This window comes from Perca flavescens, chromosome 14, assembly GCF_004354835.1.
Source record: "Perca flavescens isolate YP-PL-M2 chromosome 14, PFLA_1.0, whole genome shotgun sequence".
In the NCBI taxonomy this organism is placed as follows: domain Eukaryota; kingdom Metazoa; phylum Chordata; class Actinopteri; order Perciformes; family Percidae; genus Perca; species Perca flavescens.
The window spans coordinates 18,278,922-18,302,083 of NC_041344.1; the positions used below are offsets into that span (position 1 = coordinate 18,278,922).

General features: G+C 40.6%; 1 protein-coding gene across 1 annotated transcript; it reads left to right on the plus strand.

Annotated features, from left to right (window-relative positions):
• lratd2a (LRAT domain containing 2a) lies at positions 1-1,976 on the plus strand. The gene has a single exon (XM_028597758.1). The coding sequence runs from the start codon at positions 531-533 to the stop codon at positions 1,353-1,355; it is 825 nt and encodes a 274-aa protein (XP_028453559.1). The 5' UTR covers positions 1-530; the 3' UTR covers positions 1,356-1,976.
• Positions 1,977-23,162: the final 21,186 nt, after the last annotated feature.

Genomic DNA, 23,162 nt, shown 5'->3' on the forward strand with positions numbered 1-23,162 from the left:
TGGCTGTGTGTAGCTGGAGAGAGTCGCTGTGGCGATGCCGAGCCCCGGATCTGCCTTCAGTAACCGCCGGCCTGATCTCTGCTGCACAGTGCGCAGTGTAGACGCCGTCATCACAGTGGACTAGTTCACCTGCGGAGTAGACAAACATACCACCGACGATTTGGATTCGAACTGTCATTTTTTCCTATAGGCTATATGGCAGCCGGCAGAAGGAACTTTACGCAGGGAAACAGCAGGTGAGTCTCCGAGGCTACACCTGACGGATAATTCACCTCGCTGGATTTGAAACCAGTTTGTATTCTCCTCCCAAGTCCACTTGTTGATGGGGCACTATAAAGGCTCTCCCAGCAGTCACACCGCGGTGATATAGCCTACTTATGCGTAAACTGGATAAAACCCTGTCCGACGGCAGGGCCAAAGAAGTTTTAAATGGTCCTGTTTTGTGGCAGATGGTGGTGATGTTTGGCGACCGGTAACCGCTCGCGTCATCAGATCGTATTACACAGGCTGCTACCGGGGTGAGGTGCGGCATGGGGAACCAGATGGACAAGCTGTCACATTTAAGTTACGCAGAAGTTCCCACAGTGGACCCGAACGGCGTGGACACGGAGGAAGGTCCGCGGATCGGCGTCTCCTACATATTTTCTAACGACGACGACGACCTGGAGGAAGGCTGCGCGGTCGATGGCACCGATAAGGACCCGAATCAGGAAGAGAAACCGTACGACCAGCGCGACGAGGTGGAGTGCGCCGTCTACAACAGAGATGAATGCATTTACGAGAAGAGCGTCAAGTCCGCCAACCTGGAGGTTTACTCCCCGGAGAATCTACTAAACAAATGTAAAGCAGGGGACCTGGTGGAGTTTGTTGCTACCGGTCAGTTCCCGCACTGGGCTGTGTACGTGGGTGACTTCCAAGTGGTGCACCTGCACAGAGCCGAGGTGAAAAACAGCTTTTTGACAGATGCAAGTCAAGGGAGGAGGTGTAGGGTTGTGAACGACTTGTACAAATTCAAATCTCTGGGTCCGGACATGGTGGTGCAGAACGCGATGGAACAAGTGGGCTTAAAGGACCAAGAGCTGAGCTGGAGGAACTCCGAGTGCTTTGCCGCCTGGTGCAGGTTTGGCAAGAGGGAGTTCAAGATGGGTGGGGAGATACGGATAGGCAAGCAGCCCTACAGGCTGAAAATATCCATGTCCGAGAAACATTCGCACATGTTAGAGTTTCAGAGTTTGGAGGACATGATCATGGAGAAGCGGAGGAACGATCACCTGGGCAGGACAGCCGTGTTGCAGGAGCTGGCCACTCACTTCAGCAGCGTGGAGGAGATCAAAAGTGAGCCAGGCGCTGACTGATGGCTGCCCTTATACTGCTCTCGAAAAAAATTGATTTGCAAGTAGAGTAGCCTTTCTCGAACATTAACTGTTACACCCTGCTTTAATCTATAGCAAGCCTTTTTAATTGGGGCACACCTATCACTATCTCTACTCGAATATTGTCATTTCAATTGTTTTCACGCGAGTCTATAGGCTATCACTGTAATTGCCTTAAAGCCACAATCCCCATCCTCAGATGCTTAATGGCCTAAGCAATTATGAATTACATTTTTGGGGGAAATGTTTTAATTTGATTGAATTAGTTGATAGGCCTGTTTGTAGCTTCGACAGCCCCTCTACAAAGAATGTATAGCCTAGTTTTATAAAAGCTTTACACATTTGTCTCAAACTGTCATGATTCTGAGGGACTGCTGTTCTATTCATGGTGTGTCCTGTTATTTGATCCTTGTGTGGTTTAACTTCATCCCTCAGCTCACCCAGACGGAGCTGCTCGCTGAATACAAGACGGATTATTTCTGCCTTTAAGGGTGATTCTCACACCAGCACATGTTGGAGAAAATGTTGTAGTGCTTGTGTTACACTGATCAAAGTCTGTCTTACCCAAAGTTCAAGTAAACCATGACTCATTGTCTCTTTTGACCCTTCTGTCATATTGTTTTACTTGCATGCGCAATAATAAGAATTTCATCAATTTCTTTTGTATCAATTAATACTGAGAACAGTATGTGATGTGTTTTTAAAATGCTCGTTCTGTCATCTTCATGCAATCTCTCAAACTTTAGTAGAAAATAGTTTAATTTCTTGGGTTTAAAAGGTTTTTGAAAATCAATACAGTATTGCAAAATAAAATATCGCGATACTCAAGTGTATCGCTTTTTTTTTTTTTTTTTTTTCTTACACCCCTACAAATAGCTCACATGTAAGTTAGGTGTTTCTCAGTCAAACCGCTTTCTTTCTTGCATGATTTTACACCATATTTTACATCAGGAAAGTCTCTGTGACTTTCCAGTAACTAGTTGGTAGTTTTTAGATTTGTTTGACTTTTACTAAAGTCACAAACCAGTTTTACCTTGGTTTTGTAGACTAGAGTTATTGGCTGGCTTGGAGTCTAATCCTTTTTTTTTTTTTTTTTTTTTATAGTCTCACAGAGTTGCCTCACTTTTAGTTAAGGCATTACCACGACCTATAATGCTACAAGTCTGTTTAAAACCAGACTGTTTTATCTGATATATCAAAGTGTATAATACCTGCTTCCTGTGCAATTCCACAACCAAAACATAATCATACACGGTTTTGATAACTAATTGTTTGGTTCCAGCTTCTCCCATGTGAGGATTTGCTGCTTTTTGTCTGTTTTATATCCTTGTTAAATGGATGTCTTTGGGGTTTTTGATGTTCGACAAGCAAAACAAAATATTTCAAAGATGTCACTTTGGATACTAAACTGTTCAATCATTTTTTTTATTTAATAGACTAAAACAATTAATCAATTGACCAAAAAAAGCAATCGTCAGATTAATCAATTCTGAAAGTAATTGATATGTGTAGCCCTACCTCATTCTACAGCGCTGTCACTATTATGAGGAGAATGATTTTGATGATTCCAGGGGCCAACAGCTGACAAATTGTATTAAAATCATAAAGGGGGGGCTTAAAGCAATGTTCCTCCAGGGACCCACCATTCCCAGATGCGGTCCCGCCGACAGCTCATAGTCTTAATTAGCTTTGTAGCAACTCATTTGGCAATGGCTTGAATGTAACAGACGTTCAGTGATATAAAAAAAAGTTACGTACTAAAGCTTTAAAGCTGTGTCAGCGCTGGAGTATGGTCTGGATACACTGCTGATCTATTCTGGGATAGGGAAGAAGGAAAAAAAAAAAACGCTCAGAGTTGTTTTTATTTCTTTTAACCAAACAAAATCATCTTTGGTGGTGTAAAACCCTTGCAAAAGACAGCGAAAAAAGAGGGATTAAGCCTGACAACGTGGATATCAGGCTTTATCCCCGCAATGTACATCCGGGGAGCCAGGCTAAATCGAATGTGACAAATAATAAAGGCGGACAAACCTGCTGAATTAACAGTGTGTTTGGATGAAACACTTTTTACAGTGACAGAAATGCTACTTCATTATCGTTTATATTAGAACTACAATGGATGTTCGCAGCATTTTTAGATCATCTGCCACCTTTAATATGGTGGCAATATTATGGTCTCCTCAAGGAGTCAGACCATAATATCATTAAAGGTCCAATGTGTGGGGATTTCTCCCATCTAGCGTTGATCATATATCACAATCAACTTTCTTGCACCACGCTGTTCAAAGTACGTATTACAGCTATGGTAGCCATAACGCTTTTTTCTGATGACGCCGGTCTCTTGCTCTTTTCAATATCCTTTCTTTTTCTGGGCGAAGAAGAAGACTCCTGTTCTTGAAATATGGATTTTAAATATGTGTGGTCCTGTATGTCCCTTACTGGCTAACTTATTTCAAGATGGCGCATGAATATGGACGTCTACCCCAGTTCATGCAAGTGCAAATGTAAAATTTCAAGCCAATAGGAATACTTGGAATTGATGGTGGTGGTAAATATTCATAAAAAGGACAAGTTTGTGAACAGGCAACAAAGATTTTGATCATGAACAACTAAAAAGTTGCACACTGGACCTTTAAACTAAAGTTGTTGTTGCATATAAAATCCACTGCATAATGTTTGGAGGATTCCAGACAATATTTGTTTTAGCTACAGCCCCAAATAATACGAGGGAACATTGTAATGTTTTTATAGCCTCACAACACTGTATCAATAGAGTGCCCTGATGATGGCAGTGATAAGCTTGTGGAAACCTATTCTATCTGCAGTTTTCCACAAGTGATTCTCTTGCATCAGAAACTGTTTTGATTATGTTTTCTCATTTTAATATATTCTAATGGTTTATTCCTTTTGAGAGAACTGAAATGTTACTCCCAAGGCTAACATTCATTTCCGACTCAGAGCTTTATATGTTAGTTGAAGTGAAACACATAAAAAAAATTATCAAATATTTTCAGCAATTTGCAAATGATTACAGTTTTTAAACGGAGCAACTGTATTTTTGCACACAATTGTTACATGTATAGCAACAGAATGAGGAAGCGGTAAACTCACAGCTTAAAACCTATAGCTGTCTGACCTACAGTTTCAAATAAGTCAGACTATTTAACTCGAAATCATCTAGGACAGTCTGTCAAAGCTATAAATATCCTTTCATAATGACCACAGGGAACAATCAGACTTAAATGCTACATATGGTAGGGCATGGTACGTGGCTATCTGGCTGCGTTAGCCTCCATGTGCTGTATTTCCCAGCAGTTGCTTTTGATATTCCAGTGCTGTAACCAAATTAGGACACAGTAAACTGTCCTCTAGGGTCTTGTCAAGTTCAGCCTGTATTAAACCATTTAATATTGAACAAAGAGTCATTTAACAAGACAGGAGTGCAGCTGTGCAGATGTTACTGCTATAGCTGCAAAGGGTGTTAATCCTTTTTTAGCATCAGGAAATACATCCTGTAGGTGAGGTGCTGTGCGTTGCAGGGTACTTGAGATGTTTGGCTTAATTTGAACTTTATGACAGATGAACTTGAGTGTGGGGAGGCAAGGTTGGTGCCTGCTGTTTGGGTTTGTTTCTGGATACATCGATCAATGCAGTGTTGCCCAAACTTTTTGTTTGCAACCCCTTAAAATGAGCAATCTCTACTTGTCTCGACCCTTCATCACAGGTGCTCTCCTCAGTGTGAACATGAGCTGTTGTCTTCCTCAAGCTGTTTAACTTAAAGGCCTAAAGAGGTGAAAGTATCTAGCATCTGACAAGAAAAGGCAGCAAAAAAAAAAGAAGGGAGATAAAATTAGCATAACTTTTGTTATTTACTTACTCGTATCAACACTGTTTAAAATCTCATTTTCATCTTCTTTTGTCTATAATGACATTTTAAAAACCTCATTATCTTTAAGTGAAAAAAAATCTTCAGGTACCATAAGAGTTTGAATTTGTTTCCATTCCAAAAAGCGGACAAGAATTTTCGAGAAATAAGTGGCTTTATCTTGAACAAAGACTGAGGCATGTTGCTGCACTTGAATTAAGAAAAATTTAATTTGATTTTAGAAAATACTTAAACAAATTGATATACAGTACATTAGAAACAAATAGAAATATTGTCACTGCACAAAGTAGATGTTTGGCATAATCAATATTTTCTTAAACAATGTATCAAATGACAATTTAAAAGGCGATGATGTCAATAGTGTGTTAACCACTTGTTTCGCCTGCCCCAAGTGACCAAAATAATCTGTTATTTTAGGTTTAGTTATAAGCAAAAAATCACTTGGGAAGGAGGAGATTTTTAGTGAAACTATCTTTTGGGATCTGTGTGTCCTTTGTTTGGTGGTCTTATGCTGTGTTTTTATTGACTTGGGAAGCACTTGATGACACTTGGAACAGAAAGATGCTTTAGAAATACACGCAAAATCCTAAGACTTGTAAAAGGTCAGCTAGATAGGGGACTAAATAGGTATGAATGTGCAAGTCTTCCTGCCTCCTGCTGCATGCTCGAATTGGCTGCCTGTACGTGATGCACAACCTCTAAATTAATATCAGGAAGTATGTTTTATTTTTATACAGAGTGTTCCTCTTGTAAGATCTGGGGAGGGTGCACTGTGCTCCTACAGCTCTTGCAGTGAAGCAGCATGAACTCTCCCGGGCCATTCCTCTTGATGGGATGTGAAAGCTTAGACAGGCAACCCAATTATAATCAGCTGTCAGCGCTCGCCTACAGGTACATCAGCCTGCTTCTGCTACTACCTAGGTTTTGTGTCTGTAGGATGTTGATTAACTGATGAGATTAGTTGTATTATAAGAGAGCAGGGAATCCATATTATTGTCCCACTGTGACTGAAATACAATAATTTGCTGTATATGTGAGAGATGGACATGTGAGTGAAGAATATAAAGTAACATTTTAACAAGCCTTGTTTTGTGTGGAGCTAAATCACCCATGTGGTGGTGACAGCCAAAAACAGAAGTTTAAAAACCTGTTTGAGAGGCTTGTCTTACGGTGGTCCATTTTTCATTCTCATCACCACCACATGGGTGATTTAGCTTAGGAAAAAAAAGAAATGCTCCAAATTGTTCTGATATTCAAACACTAACAAAAGACTTGGCTCACCATTAGACCAAAACATAATACTTAAAATGTGTTTTCTCTTCACAAAAAGCCCCAAAGGCTTTCAATACAAGAGGCTGCATATAGTTTCAGTTTTTGAGCTCAGGGCTTTCTATGTGGATTTAGTTAATGTGCATTATGGTGGTGGAGGCAACGGTGCTCCTTTTCCATCTGTAAGGTCGTTTTTGTACAGATAAAAACAAATAATATATAGATAGATATAACACATTGATTAGTGACCTCAAAGGTGTTGGTAAGTGGATTTTATTCACTTTGGACACAGCCAGGCTAGCTGTATCCCTGTTTCCAGTATGTATGCTAAGCTAAGCTAACCAGCTGCTGCTGTATGTTAATATTTACTGTACAGATATGAGAGTAGTTTTGATTTTTTTCATCTAGCTCTTGCCAGGAAAGCAAATAAGTATATTCCTCAAAATGCTGAACTATTCCTCTAATGATCAAGAAGAGATATCAATAGTGCTGTTGTTTTTTGTTACCATAAAATTACAGGCATGTCACAACCCCATAACTACATCTCAATACATTTCACAATGCAGCTGTAAAAATAGCAAGGTTAGTAGAGAAATGCGTGTGTTGAATTGGTGCAGCTAAGGTCATTAAAAAGCAAGCATGCACACTCTCAGACACTTGTAAATGTTTTAGGATTCAAGTCCCACTCCCTTAGTGGCATAACCTGTCTGGAAAAACAGAGAGGATGTTGGGTAAAGTTATGTGGTTACACCTGCTATGCTGGGAGTGAGTTAACAGCCACCTACCATAGCAACACAGCCTCACTGCCAGCAAAACTCGGCAATGCCTCAAGGACAATTATTACACTGTGACATCATACTTGTCATGGTATGTTGACGAGAAACACTTTGAAAGGAGGAATGACTTGACAGTTTTATTTCCATTAACCCAAAAAAGCACTGGTATGGTGGGTAATTAGACATTTTTCTTTAGAGCAAGACTTTGTTAGCCTGGCTCCACCCTCCTACTACTTTCGCTCAATTTTCATTTCAAATTATTTATTTATAATATTTGCTGAGTTGTGTTGGTGGCCATGATGTTGTGGCCCTCCTCGCCACGGGGTTTGGGAAAAGTTAGATTTTCCAGCTCGCTCCGTTAGTGGTGAAGGAGTTGGCTAAGGCTAACGCTAGCGATGCTAATGCTAAATATATATAGCATATAGTTGTCGGTCTCACCTCTTGTTGCACATGCGCATGACATACGTCACGACCAAGCGTTAGCGATTGGTTATGGCAGATCCAGAGTTTCTCTGGGCAGATCCAATAGTTTTAAACTTCATCAGAGTAACCGCCTTCAAGGAAGTTAACACTTGTTAATGGAGAGTGGCCAGACTTTCTGTACAAATTAAATGTACGAGAGTCTGGTAGGACCAGGCTAAGACTTTGCAGCCTTTGCTGAAGAGCAGCCAATGTGGCCACACGCAGCAATTACAAGATGCAAGTGAAAACTATGTAACAGTAGCACAAATAGAGAGGAGTCAAAGTCAGCAATCTGACTGTTAAACAGCAATATCTGTCTAAAGTTTGCTAATGCTAGCTATCATAAGCCTAGTGGTTATACCAGACCGTGTAAGGCCATAGCAAGTCCCTGAGTGTATTAAACTGAGCAACATTGGGTTTTATTGCTAATGAATTCAACTTTTCATTGTAAGACGTAGAATGTGTTATTTTTTCTTTCAAATGTTATAGTCTTGCATTAAAGCAAGAATGAAAGACAATTATGTTTTCTATGACTGTCCATAAACACTTTCAATTTTTTTTTCTACTTGCATTGTTGTTGAGCTAATGTGTCTATAGCGATGAGGTTTAGGATTCATGAAAGTGTTTTTCACCAATGAGCTGGCTTTAGCCTCTGATATATTCGCAACACTTTCTTGGATTCAATTTGTCTACCTCTTAACTTTTCCATTTCCCATTACTGGGGTGGCTGCCAGAGTATTTTGCCCAAAATGTTGCCCAAAGCTGTGTTCTTTCATTTGAGGTCCACGGTCGAGTGGAGCAGCTGAGTGGCTTGAGATGCCGAAGAGGCAGGTGGCTTCATTGTCTGCCCGGGCTTTGTTTATCTCCGCTGTTGTCCTGTTTTTTTCCCATGGCAGCATTCTCTGGCAGTGGTTCTTTAAACTGATTATTTTGAGATGATAGGGCTTTTTGTTTGCTAGGGAGCACCCAAGTCACATTAATTGAGTTGTTTTAAATGATCCCAGTTGGTTTCCAGGTAATTTGCATCAGCTAAGTAAACACAAGCAATTCAAGTCATGTTTATATAAGCTTTTAGCGAACAGGCTTGTCAAAGCTGTACACCTTTGACTAACATGATGTGTAGCGTTAGATGTATCAGTATCACAGCAGTTTTATTTATTTATGTTATGGAATACTGAAATTCACTTTGCTGCATGAGGTGAGGCCGGGAAATCAAGAGCAAATTTACATACTGTAACCCAACAACACAGGCTTTTCTCTTCAGGGTTAACGCACCATTAAGCGGCTAAATTAAAGGACACAAGAGCAGAGTGTGTGAGTCAAAGGACGCGGTAGCCCAACTATTTCTTCTTATCGCTCCCTTATCTGTTGACACAGCTGTATATGCAGGCAGAAATCGGCTTTGAAAGGGCAGAACGCCTTTACAAATAAGTCTTTTGTGTGAATGAATTTCATTATTTTTTGTGTATTTTATAAGGACACCAGACTTTTCCCTTCATCAGTTCAATAAGCAGCTCCTGTCTGAACTTCTGGATGCTTACATCATTTACTTTGGCAATCATTTCCTAGTTATGGTTAAATGACTTTGCAGTTGTTTCAAGCTATTGAGTACTCATGTCTTCAATTCTCCTTATTTCTAATTATCCTTGATTGAAGAGTCCTTCTTTCACTCAAAGTGTCTCTTTAGTTCTGCCAAGCCGTGTGTAAAATTGTGCCATACAAAGATTAGTCTGTAATTCTTCTACTAATATAACTATGATCTTATTTAGTACAAGCTTTAAGTCTAAACTGAAACATTTACATGCTGCTGGTGCTGAATAACACCAGCTATGAATCAAAGCTCTGAGTCATCAACTGATGTTTTGCATAAATCCCAGACTGTGTGAAGTGAAGGTGCATCTCTGGAGTGGTCTAAACGTAATTATCTATGTGTGAATCATGTATAAATATGCAATATGTTAGTGTGTCTGCCACATCTTGGGGACATATTAAAGCTGAACATCCATTTACATGCTCATTATTACAGCCTCTGCACAGACTGTGTTGGTTTGAATCCCTCCTGGCCACAGTTGTTCCACAGTCTAAAATAATCAGCCCTTATTTAGAGTCTTCAGAGGCATTAGAGAAAAGTTTACAAAGTGTAAAGAGCAGGAAGGAAGTACTCCAAAAAACCAATTTGCATTCTGCCTCTCCTGCTCCTTGTGCAGCTTTCCCTTTAACAAACAAATTAACAACAATTTTCACGAGGCTGGCTGAGTAATTACTTGCTCAAAGTACGATGCTCTTGAAAGCACAGAAAATTGTTGTGCAACACATTGCCAATTTTCATATTAGTTATGAATGCATTTAAGACTTTTTAATCACTCAGTTACTTTCAAACAAAAAGTACTTATTCAGAGTTCAGTTGAGTGTATCCTGTCTAGATACATCTGCTGGCTTTTGGCCAAGTGATGATTGATATGTGTCTATACTGATTAATATAGGGCACAGTGCACTCTCATAGTAGCATAAAGGAGAAATTGTTCCTTTACAAATGGAGAGTGTTTTTCAAGGTTATTACCCAAATATTACAATCGTCTTTTATTGGACTGGAAGAGCACATGATGCAAATAGGCCATAATGGCATCTTCTCCTGAGCTGAAAGGGAGCATATTGGTTGTATTATTTTGATGGCGGATGGAGTGTAGTAGATGGGTAAATTGTTGAGTGACAGCCCCTCTCTGCAAACAGCTGAGGGCAAGCTCTAACTAGCACATGCCAGCTGTCTGGAGATCTGGGGACCAAGGTGTTTCTCCAAAATGTGTGTCACTGTCCTCTTGATTGCACAATCGGAGCAGGATGGCAATCGATCATTCTTGGAAGCTGATCTCGGGTTGTTTTTCATTTCTCACCTCAGCAGTTAAGGTCAAGATTTAGGGCGGCTGAGACGATCCAAGACTGAAGACTGATGGTGTATAGAAAGAGGAGAATTCTAATTTTAAGCTTTAGTCCAGGGTGCCCCCGTTGACTTAATCAGCTTTAGGAGCTGGCAGTCTGCTCCCTCTCCACAGAGCTTCGCCTTACCTGACTTTTCAGAGAGGCCCTTTGCTCAGATCAAGTGTCAGTATGCTGAACTTTCTCTGCTAATGATTTCACAGGCGGTCGAGGTGCTGTCACCAGCAGCTTTGCAAAAAGAGAGAATTGACTCCTCTGGTATGGTACATAATTCTGCAGTGCTAAATGCAGGGAGGTCAGCCAGCGTGTTACATGACATATCAGTATTCATGAAATTTTACCCTCTCTTGTTTAAACCCCTTGGCTCTGTCCTCCTCGATCTGGTCACATCTGGAGAGCGCATTCGGCCAAATGAGCATCCGCGTTCTAATAGCTGCTCATTTGCATAAATGTAGGGCTTCCAGATGCCAGCAGCGTGGCAAGTAGGCTGGGTCACCTCTCCGGCATGTGTGAGTGAACTCTGACCGCCATTGTGGCTCTATTTCTGTGTATGAAATTTCATTTATTCAAAACCCTTACTTTAAAGTAGCTAAAATCAATATTATTATAGTAACGAATAATGTATGCAAAGTTAAATAACCATTTTACTGTGCAGTTTCCCTCATCTCTAAGGAGCATATTAGCATCTTTGGCCCATTGTTTTGGTCTTACGACCCTCAACTTACCCACACCTCTGTTTTGGTTCAATCACGTCCCTCTCAGCAGGTCGTTTTCAGCTAAAAAAAGGCTCTCATTCCCTACTGTAAACAACCTGCCCAGCACCAAACAACAGACAAAGTGCGTTGCTATCTGGTTAACATAATGGAGCATTTAGAGCCAGATATTTCCCCCGGGAGCTAAAAGAGAGTGAATATTGGACATACATTGGTCAGGTGGCCAGAAACACAAATGAATGCTTAATTTGCTCTGCGACTGCTGGATGTGTAAATACACAAAAAAAGTTCAAACAAGTCTAACAAGTTCACCACATCAACCCAATGGTTATACAATTATAACAGTGTGGACATTTTTTTTTTTTTCTGCTACTCCCAAGTAGCAAAATAACAGTTATTGCAGCTTTAAATTTCTTTCAAACATCACTGGATGACATGAGAGGGGTGAACCTCATTATTTTGTACTCCAAACTGTGTTAAGTGTGTGTAGAGGAGAAACTGACAAAGACACTTTCAGATTCATGCCTCTGGTGCTCACCATGTGGTCCAGCTCCTGCACTGCAGTTGCTGCCAGGCAGGTGCAGAGCCCTTTGAAATCCTAACCTTAAAACACAATACTCACCCAAGGCTGGTACGATGGAGAAAATGAGCTTGACAATCAGGCTTAATCTCAGACAAATGTAAAAAAGAGCCTAATTAGAGGACATTATTCATGTAAATTGACTGTACTTGCAGCAAAACCGTTTCTAGCGGTGGATTTAGGATAAGGATTGTAAAATAAGTGGTAGAATGTGGTAACCCAGTAACCCACCAAATCAATAATAATTCACTGATATTTAGCAGAGGTGAGGTACACTACACAGGTACGTGTACTCTGTATTTGTATTCACAGTATGTGTAAAGCCGAGAATAATGAGTTCACACTGATGAGGCGCATTTTCATCACTCTCTGCATGGTGTGTCGGCCAAAGCAGAGGAAATTCCAGTGCGTCAAGAGGCTTGATTATGATAATAACAGTGGCACAGAAAACAAAGGTTCAAGTCAGCTGCGTGGGGAGGGTGAAGCTAGAGTGCCTTATACTGATTAAGGGTGTTTGAGCAACAATGTTATGTTAGAGGGAATGTTAATAACAGCGTGAGGAGTCACACAGTGCCACAATTTGAAAAACAAGTGTGCTCCAATTACACTGCAAAGTGCATATAGCTCATATGAGTTTATTTAGATGTTGCATACTCCACTGTGAGTTGCACTCACTGTACATTATTGTTGATATTAAACTGATATACTGAGGCTATTTTGCTGTAGAGGAGGTTAAACATGTAACAGTTATACAGCTTTTCCTATTCACTCTCCATCTCATGGAAGCACATTAGCGGCGTCAAATCTGCTTTATCAAAAAAACACAAGGAAGCCTGCAGGGTTACAGAGTTACATGCTCAGTGGTCTACATTGTTTGGAAGCAAAAGGAAATGTCTGTTATTGTTTGCTTTGTTGTTATTGCTGGTTTTATTCCTCTAATTTGGTTATTATCTCAGTTTTATGAGACACAGTTTGCAATGTTTGTTTTGATAACTGCTACCGAACAAATAAACATCATAACTATTATCATTGTCCTCACACGGACATATTTGCCGATCGGTCTTCACATTCAATGCCTCTATCGCAGGAAGCCGCATTCATTCACAACTCAATAAGAGTATGCTGGAGCTCTCAGGCCCAGCAGGAAGCAGGTTATGAACCCGATCATTAGGCAAAAACTGCATTGAGGTGCATTTGCAGGGATTGTACAGAGCGATGCCATCAAGATAACTTACCTGTCCTCGGCTGCCTGACTCTTGTTCTGTATAGGATGCAATCTTAGAATGAGGCTTGCATCCTCTATACCCGTACCCCCACCCATCAACCTCTCCCTTCAAAAGCAGACATATGTGTCAACCAAGAGAAGGTCCTCATGTTTGCTGAGGTCAAAGCCATCTGTCAAAACGGCGAGACGGCTGACTGGCTCCGCGGAGGTAATTGGTAGCATTGCTGCCTTCTAGGAGAAGCTTGACAAAAATCTTGCCATGTCTCAGTGAAGTTCGTTCAGGGAGCACAGGCTCTTGCTCCTCTGATAGCTGGTTATGCTGAAAATCAAACACACATGCTGAATGTGACAGCATATGAAAGAGACACACAGCTGCTATCGGGCACAGCAGCAATGAAAGGCAGTTGACTTTTTTTGGTCCAGATGATATAACCACTCCATACAAGAAGCTTTTATATGCCACCCAAATGCCCAGAGAAGTCAACAGTTGCAATTATAAATTGGGGGTATAATGAAGGTTTAAAGGAAGGCCAGGCCTGGGGTTTTATTGCAGTTAACAATGGATATGTATGACTAAAGAGGTGGTTTGAAATGTGACATATTTGTGACTTAGAAGTCTCCCCTGGAGATGTTTTAGCTCCAGGTCAGGGATAATTTCCAATCACATTTCAAGGCCAATTCTATGGTTGCCAGGATACAGACCTTCATATAAGGAGTAGTTCCAGTCAGGCTTTATCAATAGACTGTTGGGGGAAGTAGTGAAAATCAGAACGTACTTCCAACAAGGAGATTGTGTTTCCTTGTCAGTTAACAGAAAATATCAGAAAATAAAGCACTGATTTTATTTATTAGCCCTGCTTCTAGCCACAGGCAGCTGTTTTTGGCAAAAAAAAACTCTAAAAACGTACTGTGCGCTATTGGCCCAACACAAAAGGCCGTTTTATGGTTGTGCATAAAATCTACAGCATACCCCTGCAGACCCCTCTGCGTCTACGCCGGACCCTACGCCGTAGCCTGATGTGCACCTCTCGAAAAATGTAACTACACGTCGCAGCGGCGCATGTCGCTCGGCTGTTGCTTGGTAGCGTTGCATTTCCCCCTGACTCATTTCCTGGTTCTTCTTCTCCATAAACAACATGAAATCAAGGAGAGGGTTAACTTTTCTTGCTACAGATTTTCCACCTTGGTCAGAAAACACAGGGGAGGCACTTTGTTTCTCTCACTATGACTCTAGAGTCGGTACTCGCTCCAAAGCTCTCTCACTTCTCCCTCGCTCTATCACCCACTCCCCACACACACACACACACACGCCGGCTCGACGCACACACCATCATTTAATAATTTATTTAGAATTGTTTATCACACCTATTATATTCAAAACATTAATTTTTTTAAAGAGCCGTTTGTGAGCCAAAAGAGCCGGCTCTTTTCAGTGAGCTGAGTCAAACGAGCCGGCTCACGAAAAAGAGCCGGAATGCCCATCACTAATAAATAGGCACCTTTTTGCTGACTTTTTAAGATCATAATGTGTCAGTGTTGTGTTTTTAAGTTCTCTACAGCTGCTTGGAAAGATTGTTTACTTTAATAATAAACTATACTGTAACCTGTATGGCTCACTTTTCCAGCTAGATCTCTGCTTAGTGCCAAACCTTTTAATCCTCACAGTGGGGTTGGCTCAGCGGTAAAATGGCCATAAGGTGCGCACTCATATTCCCCCTTTAAAGTTTTGTTTTTGTGCAAGTTGTCTTTATAAAGTGCTGGGGGTTGGCAGGCAGAATGAAATTAATGTCTTGTCAATTTCCATCATCACATTCCCACAGTCTCTCAGATCGAGTAGGTCCATCTGCATACTGGCTTAAAAAAAACCTGTAGAGATGTTTCTCAGCTTTGCTCCTGACAGATGAACAGCAAGCCGAGAATCTTTTGACCTTGGTGCGCCTGAAGGACTGTCCCAGCTCTCTTGATTTTGCCCAACAGGCAGGTGCTGGACTGCTCAGAGGCCTCAAGCAGCTGTATGCGATGGCTTGGAAAGGTGTGACCTTCAGACAAGTGCAGGCAACGGCAGGCTTGTGGGATGTGGATGCTTGGAGGTGGGCTGCCTGGTTGGTCAACACTTAAATAGACACCTGCGATTCTCTGTTCATGCCATCTCATTCTCTCTTTTTAGGTTCAGTGGAGAGTGATTGCAGGGGAAGAGAGAGAATGGCAGGAATGGGGGAAATGGGGGACAAAGGGGACCAGCAAAGATCAGAGACACAGGGGATGTAGGGAGCAGCAAGAGAGATGGGAAAAAGAAAATCTGGGAGATAATCAGAGCTAGCAAATAAAAGAAAAGAGGTTTCTAAAAGGTGGTATGAGAGGAACGTTTGTGAGTCACAGTGGCCCAGTCATGGTGACCATAGGGACAGCTGTGTTTTAACAGGAAACAAGAGTGGCTTTATTCTCACTGTTATGTTACCACTACAGTGCATTGCTTACACAGGGGAAGAAGTTAGGTGTGTGATGCAGTGCTTCCTTTTGATAGAAGTGTAGGTTAGCGTTTCACAATGACTGGATGATTCAGGGCTTTAATGTGCTGTCTCATTATGAATCATCACATTTATTTTCACAATCAGTTCCCTTTTTTTTTTAATCTTCTGTTTGCAAGTCAGCCTTGAAAACTGTCTTGCTATTAACCTCAAACTCCTGAGAACAAATGGGAACAATAATAAGATGTAAAAATCCCCTAATTTAACACAATTTGTGTATGCACCTGCCTTAACATTTGAGTTCCTCAGCACTGTGCTATTCAAACCCACAGAGAAGGAGAGCATGGTGACGGCTTTGTAAGCTTTCTGACGTGCTGATATGCTTTCCAGCGCAAATGTAATTACGGCCTGACAACAGGCAGAGGCCCTAACAAAAGCCCGATAATCAGAAGCTGGTGATCGGAGCATGCAGCTCATGACCAGGAGAGGCAGTGACGCTGAAAAGTAATTAAAGTCACCCACAGAGTGGAGCCATGCAAACTGAACTCCCAACGTGCTGCAACACCCCTTCTTGACTTCTTGCTGTTCTATTATTCTTGCTCTCCTTTTTTCCCCTCATTTTTGTTTCATTCTCTCACATCCTGCTGCTGCATTTCTTTCTGACCCCTCCCTCCCAACCCTCGGCTATCATCCCATAAACTCCTGTCTTGCTTTTCTATCCATCTGTCCATCATTCCTCCAGCCTTTGAGTGTTTTTTCTCCTCTCCTTCCATCACCCACTGACTCATGAATGCAGCAGCTACCTGTTATGTGCGAAAGCAGTGAATAAATGGACCACAGCAGCCCTTAACCCTGTACCACACACACACATATGCTCGTTCCAAAGTTAAATCGATTTTACCTGAAGCTTTTATTTTACAGTGCACTTTTGTGAGTCATTATGGTACCACTTTTAAAGGCCATGTAGCTCAAATTACTTAAGGTAAACACTTTTAGGTCTATGGTTGGTTCTTTGAGTCTGCATACATGTGTATTATATCTATAATGTATTGCCTCATGTACATCTTCTCAAATGTCTCAGATGTGTGACCAACTTTTCTACTAAAGCAAGCGGTGTCTATCTAATATTACTTGCCGTGCGTGCTGCAGAGTGCAAGCTTATCTCCAGCTAAGCCTTTGTGCTATGCAAAGGAGTGAAAGATTACCCCCTTTCACTGTTCCCCTGTTCATAACCCCCTGGCTCAACCGTGGGGAGCTCAGAGTAAATGGAGAGAAAGGGAGGAGGCCATTGAGCAACTATGTAGATTGGTGATTTAATCCCTTTTAATGTTTGACACAGTTTGGGTACTTTACACGGACTAGTGTCTATGTGTGTACTGTAACTAATGACAATTAATGAATTAAACTAATGTTTAAGAAGTAAGTGCTCACAATTTCTCCCACTCAGAGACAAGCTAACCAGCCAATGAACAGAGACGTGACATGGTGATGAGCCAATAGAATGGGCATCAGTAGCCCAGTAGTAGTAGTAGTATGAAATGAGATTGTAGACAGCATGTCAGGGGGGTTTAATCCCTCCCCTGAGGATCAATGAAATTCAGTTAAATTACATGCAGCATGCTTTTCATATTGTCAAAAGTACAAGCACATGAAACACAGAATGATGTGGGCAATGGTGGAAGAAGTATTATTTGCCTAAGTTATAGCTGGAATACAATTTAAACCTGGTGAACATAGTGGAGCATTTGACAAAAGACACAGATATAGTAGTCTATATCCTCGTTGTTCCACTTCCGGTATTGCTCCAGTGCCGCAGGAAATTCCGCCGGATGCATGTCTTTTCGCCGATGTCCGTTTTCTTCCGCTTTCTCTGTGTTGGAATTTTAAACTCTGGTGGATTTATTAGGACTGTCAATGGTTTACTGCTCCTCAGATCTCTGCATGGTAAATTGAGACAGCTAGCTAGACTATCTGTCTCTTATTAAATGTTCTCTTACTGTAGAAAGTCGTTTTTGTGTAGCCAACGTACTTTTTGGGGGGTATTTTTAAATAATAGGTAATTTTACTTGTCCTCAAGTATTGTACTACGCCACATTTCAAGTCGCATCCGTTACAGAGTGAAAACAAAAGGCACATGAAAAAGTCCTGATAAATTATGTGAGAAACAGGAAGGTGATAAATCAGCTGAGGTGCGGCCGCAGGAGGGTAGAGCAACAGAGAGTATAGACACTCACTGATTAGCGTCATTATGCGTTATGGTTAGCGTTATTGCAGCAGCATTGTTAAAAAAAAGGTTGCATCTACTTTAATCAAGCAGTGATTTATTGCACCACCCGGCGAGTACGCTAAGTGACTCAAATCAAACTCACCTAAGATGTTTGTGTCATCAACAGGTGCAGGCTAGGTCTGGGTAATTGCTAAATGCTAATGGTGCATCATCCAGTGGTAACTTCCGCGTTCATTGGGGAACTTTTACTTTTAGTGAGGTGTGTGAGGACTTTTGCTGTTTGTGACAATAATGTCCGATGTGACTGCAGCGCCTCATTCAGCTCAAAGTGTTTGGAAATATTATTATGAACCCAGAGCAGATTGAGGAATGACGTTCAGACAGGTGAGTACAATGACAATCAAAGGAATGTTGCAACTCACTGTACAGATGAGAGCATCAGCAACCAAGTTGCCTTGCCTTGTGTGTGCGCAACGGGGTGTGTACAAACTGTGCATCTTTCCTTATGCTGTGATATGTGTGTTTTGCTGTGATATGTGGCTGCAGGCAATGTGGAGTCTATATTGTTTACATATCCGTTTGGCTGCTTTGGTGATGTTTTATTGAGCTGTTACATCTATCAAGTGTAAGATTGTTTCATTTATGTGGCTTAATGATGATTGTTGCACCCGCCGTGGTGCGTTCAGTTTTGTTGAATTGTTTTTTTGTCTCTTTAGGTTAATTCTAGTGAGGCTACTATATTTGTAATTGTTAATCAGTTGTATATAGGCTTATATACACATGTCGCAGTGACTCATGTCACTCGGTCATTACTTGGTAGCATTGCATTTGAGTGTAAATCCTAACTTGCAAAGTAACTAGTAAACTGTGGAGACAACAATATTCCCCATTAAAATGTAGTATAATAGAAGTATGTGTCCATTCCACCACTGTTAAATGCACAGAAAGTGGCATATTATACAAGCAGGGCAAGGGTTATGCTGCTGAACTGATTTGTGTATTTTCGTACAATGGGGCGATGTACTCAGACTCTATGTACTCAACATCTTATCCACGGGCTTGAAGTGAGCAGCAAGTTGGCTAATGGGCATCATTTTTAGAATCATTACAAAGCTCTCAGTGGCAAGTAAGACCACAAAGGCTGCAGCCACAGCCACTGTATACTCATTTAGATGTTCATTTTCGACATGGCCCTTTGTGGCAGAGCAAATCCCTTTACACTGTGCTTTTTGTTTGATTTTGAGCTAATCTCTTGCCCCATTTTCTCTTTGCCATCATTAAGGAAAAGTGCTGATTTATCATTTAAGAGGAGGTTAGGAATTAATCAGCTTATATGTACTTTATATCCTAAACACCCACACTTAATAATACATGTAATACAATAATACGGGTCTTCCTGACTGGTTTAGTATTTACAGTTCTCAGTGCACAGTGCTACAGGCCAATATCCAAACTTCCATTCATGTCCTTATGATGTCAGCTGACTCAGTTTTGGTCCTATTGGACCAGCTATGTCCTTGGAGCACCACTCTAAACAGTTAGTTTGAAACTGTTTCTTCCAACTGAGGAATATTTCCATATTAAGAACACTAGTGTCAAAGGGTGAGTTGGAGATGATCCATGATGATGTTTGAGTAAGAAGGAGCTTTACCTTCTCCAGGCCGTTCAGAACTCTGCTGCAAGGCTTTTAACTCCCATTTAAAAAAAAAAAAAAAAAAACATCACACCTGTTTTAGCATCACTCCACTGGTTACCTGTCCAGTAGTCCAGAGGTCATTAGGTCAGAGGCTATTAGTGGTTCCCTGCACTCATTTTAAAACTAGAGGGGATCGATCAATCCAAGCAGTGGCTCCTAGGCTGTGGAATGTCTTGCCTCCCTCTACGTTGTGTGAATTCTGTTGAATCTTTTAAAAAGCAATTGAAGACTCTGCTATTCAAGCAGGCTTTTAGTTAGTCAAGGGTTTTTATGGTTGTTATGTTTTCTATTTGTAATTCAATTTTATTGTGAAACACTGCGATTTTTTTTATCTGTGAAAGGTGCTATACAAATAAACTTTACTTACAGTTTTCATATTTTTGGAAGATCTTTTTACCTTTTTATACAATAAATAATCAACTAATAGCTGGGCCCAATTACAATTCATACCATGGATGATCTATAGGAGGAAACTAAAGTCAGGTATTTGGTACGTTGGCACTGTGCCTTTTTAAACAAAGCAGCCCTGAAAGCACAAGCTACCTTTCGGCCCTTGAAGCATGAGTGACATGCAAGAGAGGGTGTTTTTGAGTGACAACACTCCACAGGATGACAGCAGAGTACTGCTTAAATTTCAATATTTCCCAGGAGACAAAAATCCAACTGTGCTCGAGGAGAGAACTAGAACATTTTATTTTTGCCTTGTTGTTTTCTGTCTTGATTTCAGTCTTTATTAAACCAAAATAATAAAATGTAATATTGTAACACATAAGAAAGTTCTTTCTGATGTCATTTCCCTTTGAAAAGTAGGTAAATATGGGGGGCAGGACATCCCTGACAACTGTAAGCTGTAAGTTGTGATCTTGGTGTTTCCCACGGGGAGTTTGGATATTTTTGCTTCCAGGTTTCTCTCAGAGCCAAAAGATTTAGTCCGATCAGAGTGTGTGAGATTGTCTATTTGTGCTAGTCTTGTGATGGTCTTTTTGACGCGTCCTTGCCCTCCGCAGAATGCATGCTGGAATTAGCTTGACCCTCTCATGACTTTGACCAGAATATTCAGAATTGGCGCTATAAGTACAGAATGTCTGAAAAATACATTCAGATTATTCCGAACGGTCTCTCAGTATGATCTTATGAATGACACAAAGCTTTCAGAGAGCGCTGTGGTACACTCCATTGGGCCCATTAGCCGCAATCGGTGATGTCAGTGTTGACACTGCAGCCCCAGTGCACAAAGTCAGTGGCGGAATAACGCCTTTCTAAGAAAATGGCAGCGGAACATACAGGGGAACTCGTGGATGAAGTGACATGCAGCCTATCTCCTGTGTTACTGCAGCTATTGGAGACAAATGGGTATAATGATGAGCTCATGTGGGATGTAGAACACATGCTGCATGTTTGGCACTTAAAATCGATCGCTTCTCTTTGTTTGGTCTCTTTTACCTGCATAAAATACATCAATTTTAATCAAGCTCAATAACCACTGTCCTTTGATATCTAGTACATTAGGAATGATAGACGAAGGTTAATTAAATAAGAATATCATATTATTGTGGAGAATATGATTTAACATTTGAGGGCACAATTTATATTTGTCCCCTTCAGTCAAATCTCAAAGAACATTAATAAGGATCTTCAGTGTGTGTGAGGAGATAAAATACCCTGTAAATTAAAATTGTACAATACGTGTATAATCATCCTTGACTTACACTACACATTTTTGTGCAGCAGGGGAATGCTTTTAGGCACTGCTGAGAATTTTCGGTGTTAAAACTAATTTTTTTAAAATAGCTATACAGGTGTTTTTATTCTAATTGTCTGATCTGGCGACATCTATTTTTTTCTTTTTTTGTTAAGATAGATTTTTTGGGGCATTTTTAGGCCTTTATTTTCTCAGGACAGATGAAGACATGAAAGGGGAGAGAGAGGGGGAATGACATGCAACAAAGGGCTGCAGGTCGGAGTCAAACCTGCGGCCGCTGCGTCGAGGAGTAAACCTCTACATATGTGCACCCGCTCCACCAACTGAGTTAACCCGGCCACACAATCTCAGTCCAGGCCAGGAAGGGCTGATTGGTTCCACAGACAGATGGATGCTTTTACAACCAAACAATTTTGGTCTGCTGCTGTTTAAACCCCATAAAGCCCAAATCTGAGGTTGTATCATGTTGTTCGCCTCAAATAAAAACATGGGTGGGAATGCATTATTATGGGACTGTCTATTGTTTAGTTAACAATGACAGCTAAATGGTTTATGATGATGAAAACCTCAGTGATTAGATGTTCTTTAGTTATGCAGATTTCATCAGAAGCATTGTTCCTATACAGATAACCCGTACATGTTAATCTATGAAAAAAGACAAAAATACATCCTTTTTTATTTCATTTCTTGCCTTCGGCACTGTGATTAATCCCATACCATCAAGTCCTCTAATCCACCTGTTCCTCCTGTGAAAGAGGATAGTTCAAAGATGAAGAAAAACCTGGCCAGGTGCATGAAAACACTGCCCTCCCTTGGACTTTTGTTGTCATGACACGGTCATCATATACTGAACAGTCTATAGTCAAGAGGCTGATAGGAGGAGTTCCCTCAAGAGTTAATATTCCATAAAACACAGAATAAAGTAAGATTAAGCATTGTTTGTTTGTCCTATTATGTCTCTTGTATTTCCAGGTAGGAATTAGGGCATGTACGTCATACACCAGTCAGAGAAGTCATGATAAACAAACCGTGTAAACCAGGCCACCCATGTCATCAGCATATTTTAATGTCATGACAATGTTTTTCTGTTTCACTTAATGTGTCGGAGTAAAAATAACGATGATAACACAGAGCCCTGAGGGGCCACTTTAATTGAAACACTGAATACTTCCACTTATTGCCAATGGAGATTCATGCTGTCAGAGAAAGATGAAAGATTATACTATTCCATGTTTTTTACTATGGCAACAACTAAGAATTGTTTTCAATGATGATTAATTTGCTAATTATTTTCTTGTTTAAAGGTACCCTGTGGAGTTTTTGACCACTAGCAATGTTTTTATGAGTGGGCCCCTATTTTAATTGTCCTTGTGTTCACAAACACGAGCATGTGGGTGCCACAATACACATTCCTGCTAAACAGGAATTTAAACAATGCAGGTTTCAAAACTTTTAAGACATTTGGCTTTGTTTTATAAAGAAGGAAATGCATTCAACATATGTTAGACCTCAAGGATTCACAGAATGTGTTTTAGTAACACTGAATGTAAAAATAACTTTTGTTTGTTTACAAGAAAACTCCACAGGGTACCTTTTATTCAGTTCATTGGTCCATATGTTAAACACGCGAAAATAGCAAAAAATGTCCATTGCAATTTAAGGTGACAACTTCAGATGTTTTGTCTGGCTGACAGTCCAAAACTGAAAGATATTTAATTCACAATGATATAAAGAATATAAAAATATTTGATTTTTAAAAAGCTTAATTTTAGTACAGAAAAAGAATTGTCATCATTTTGATAATATCTGTTGCACTTTCTAAAAAAGGTATACTTTATAAATGTTTTTTTT

Bases quoted from the DNA above. Each gene is read 5' to 3' on its own strand.
- lratd2a (XM_028597758.1), top strand. From the start codon at position 531: ATGGGGAACCAGATGGACAAGCTGTCACATTTAAGTTACGCAGAAGTT.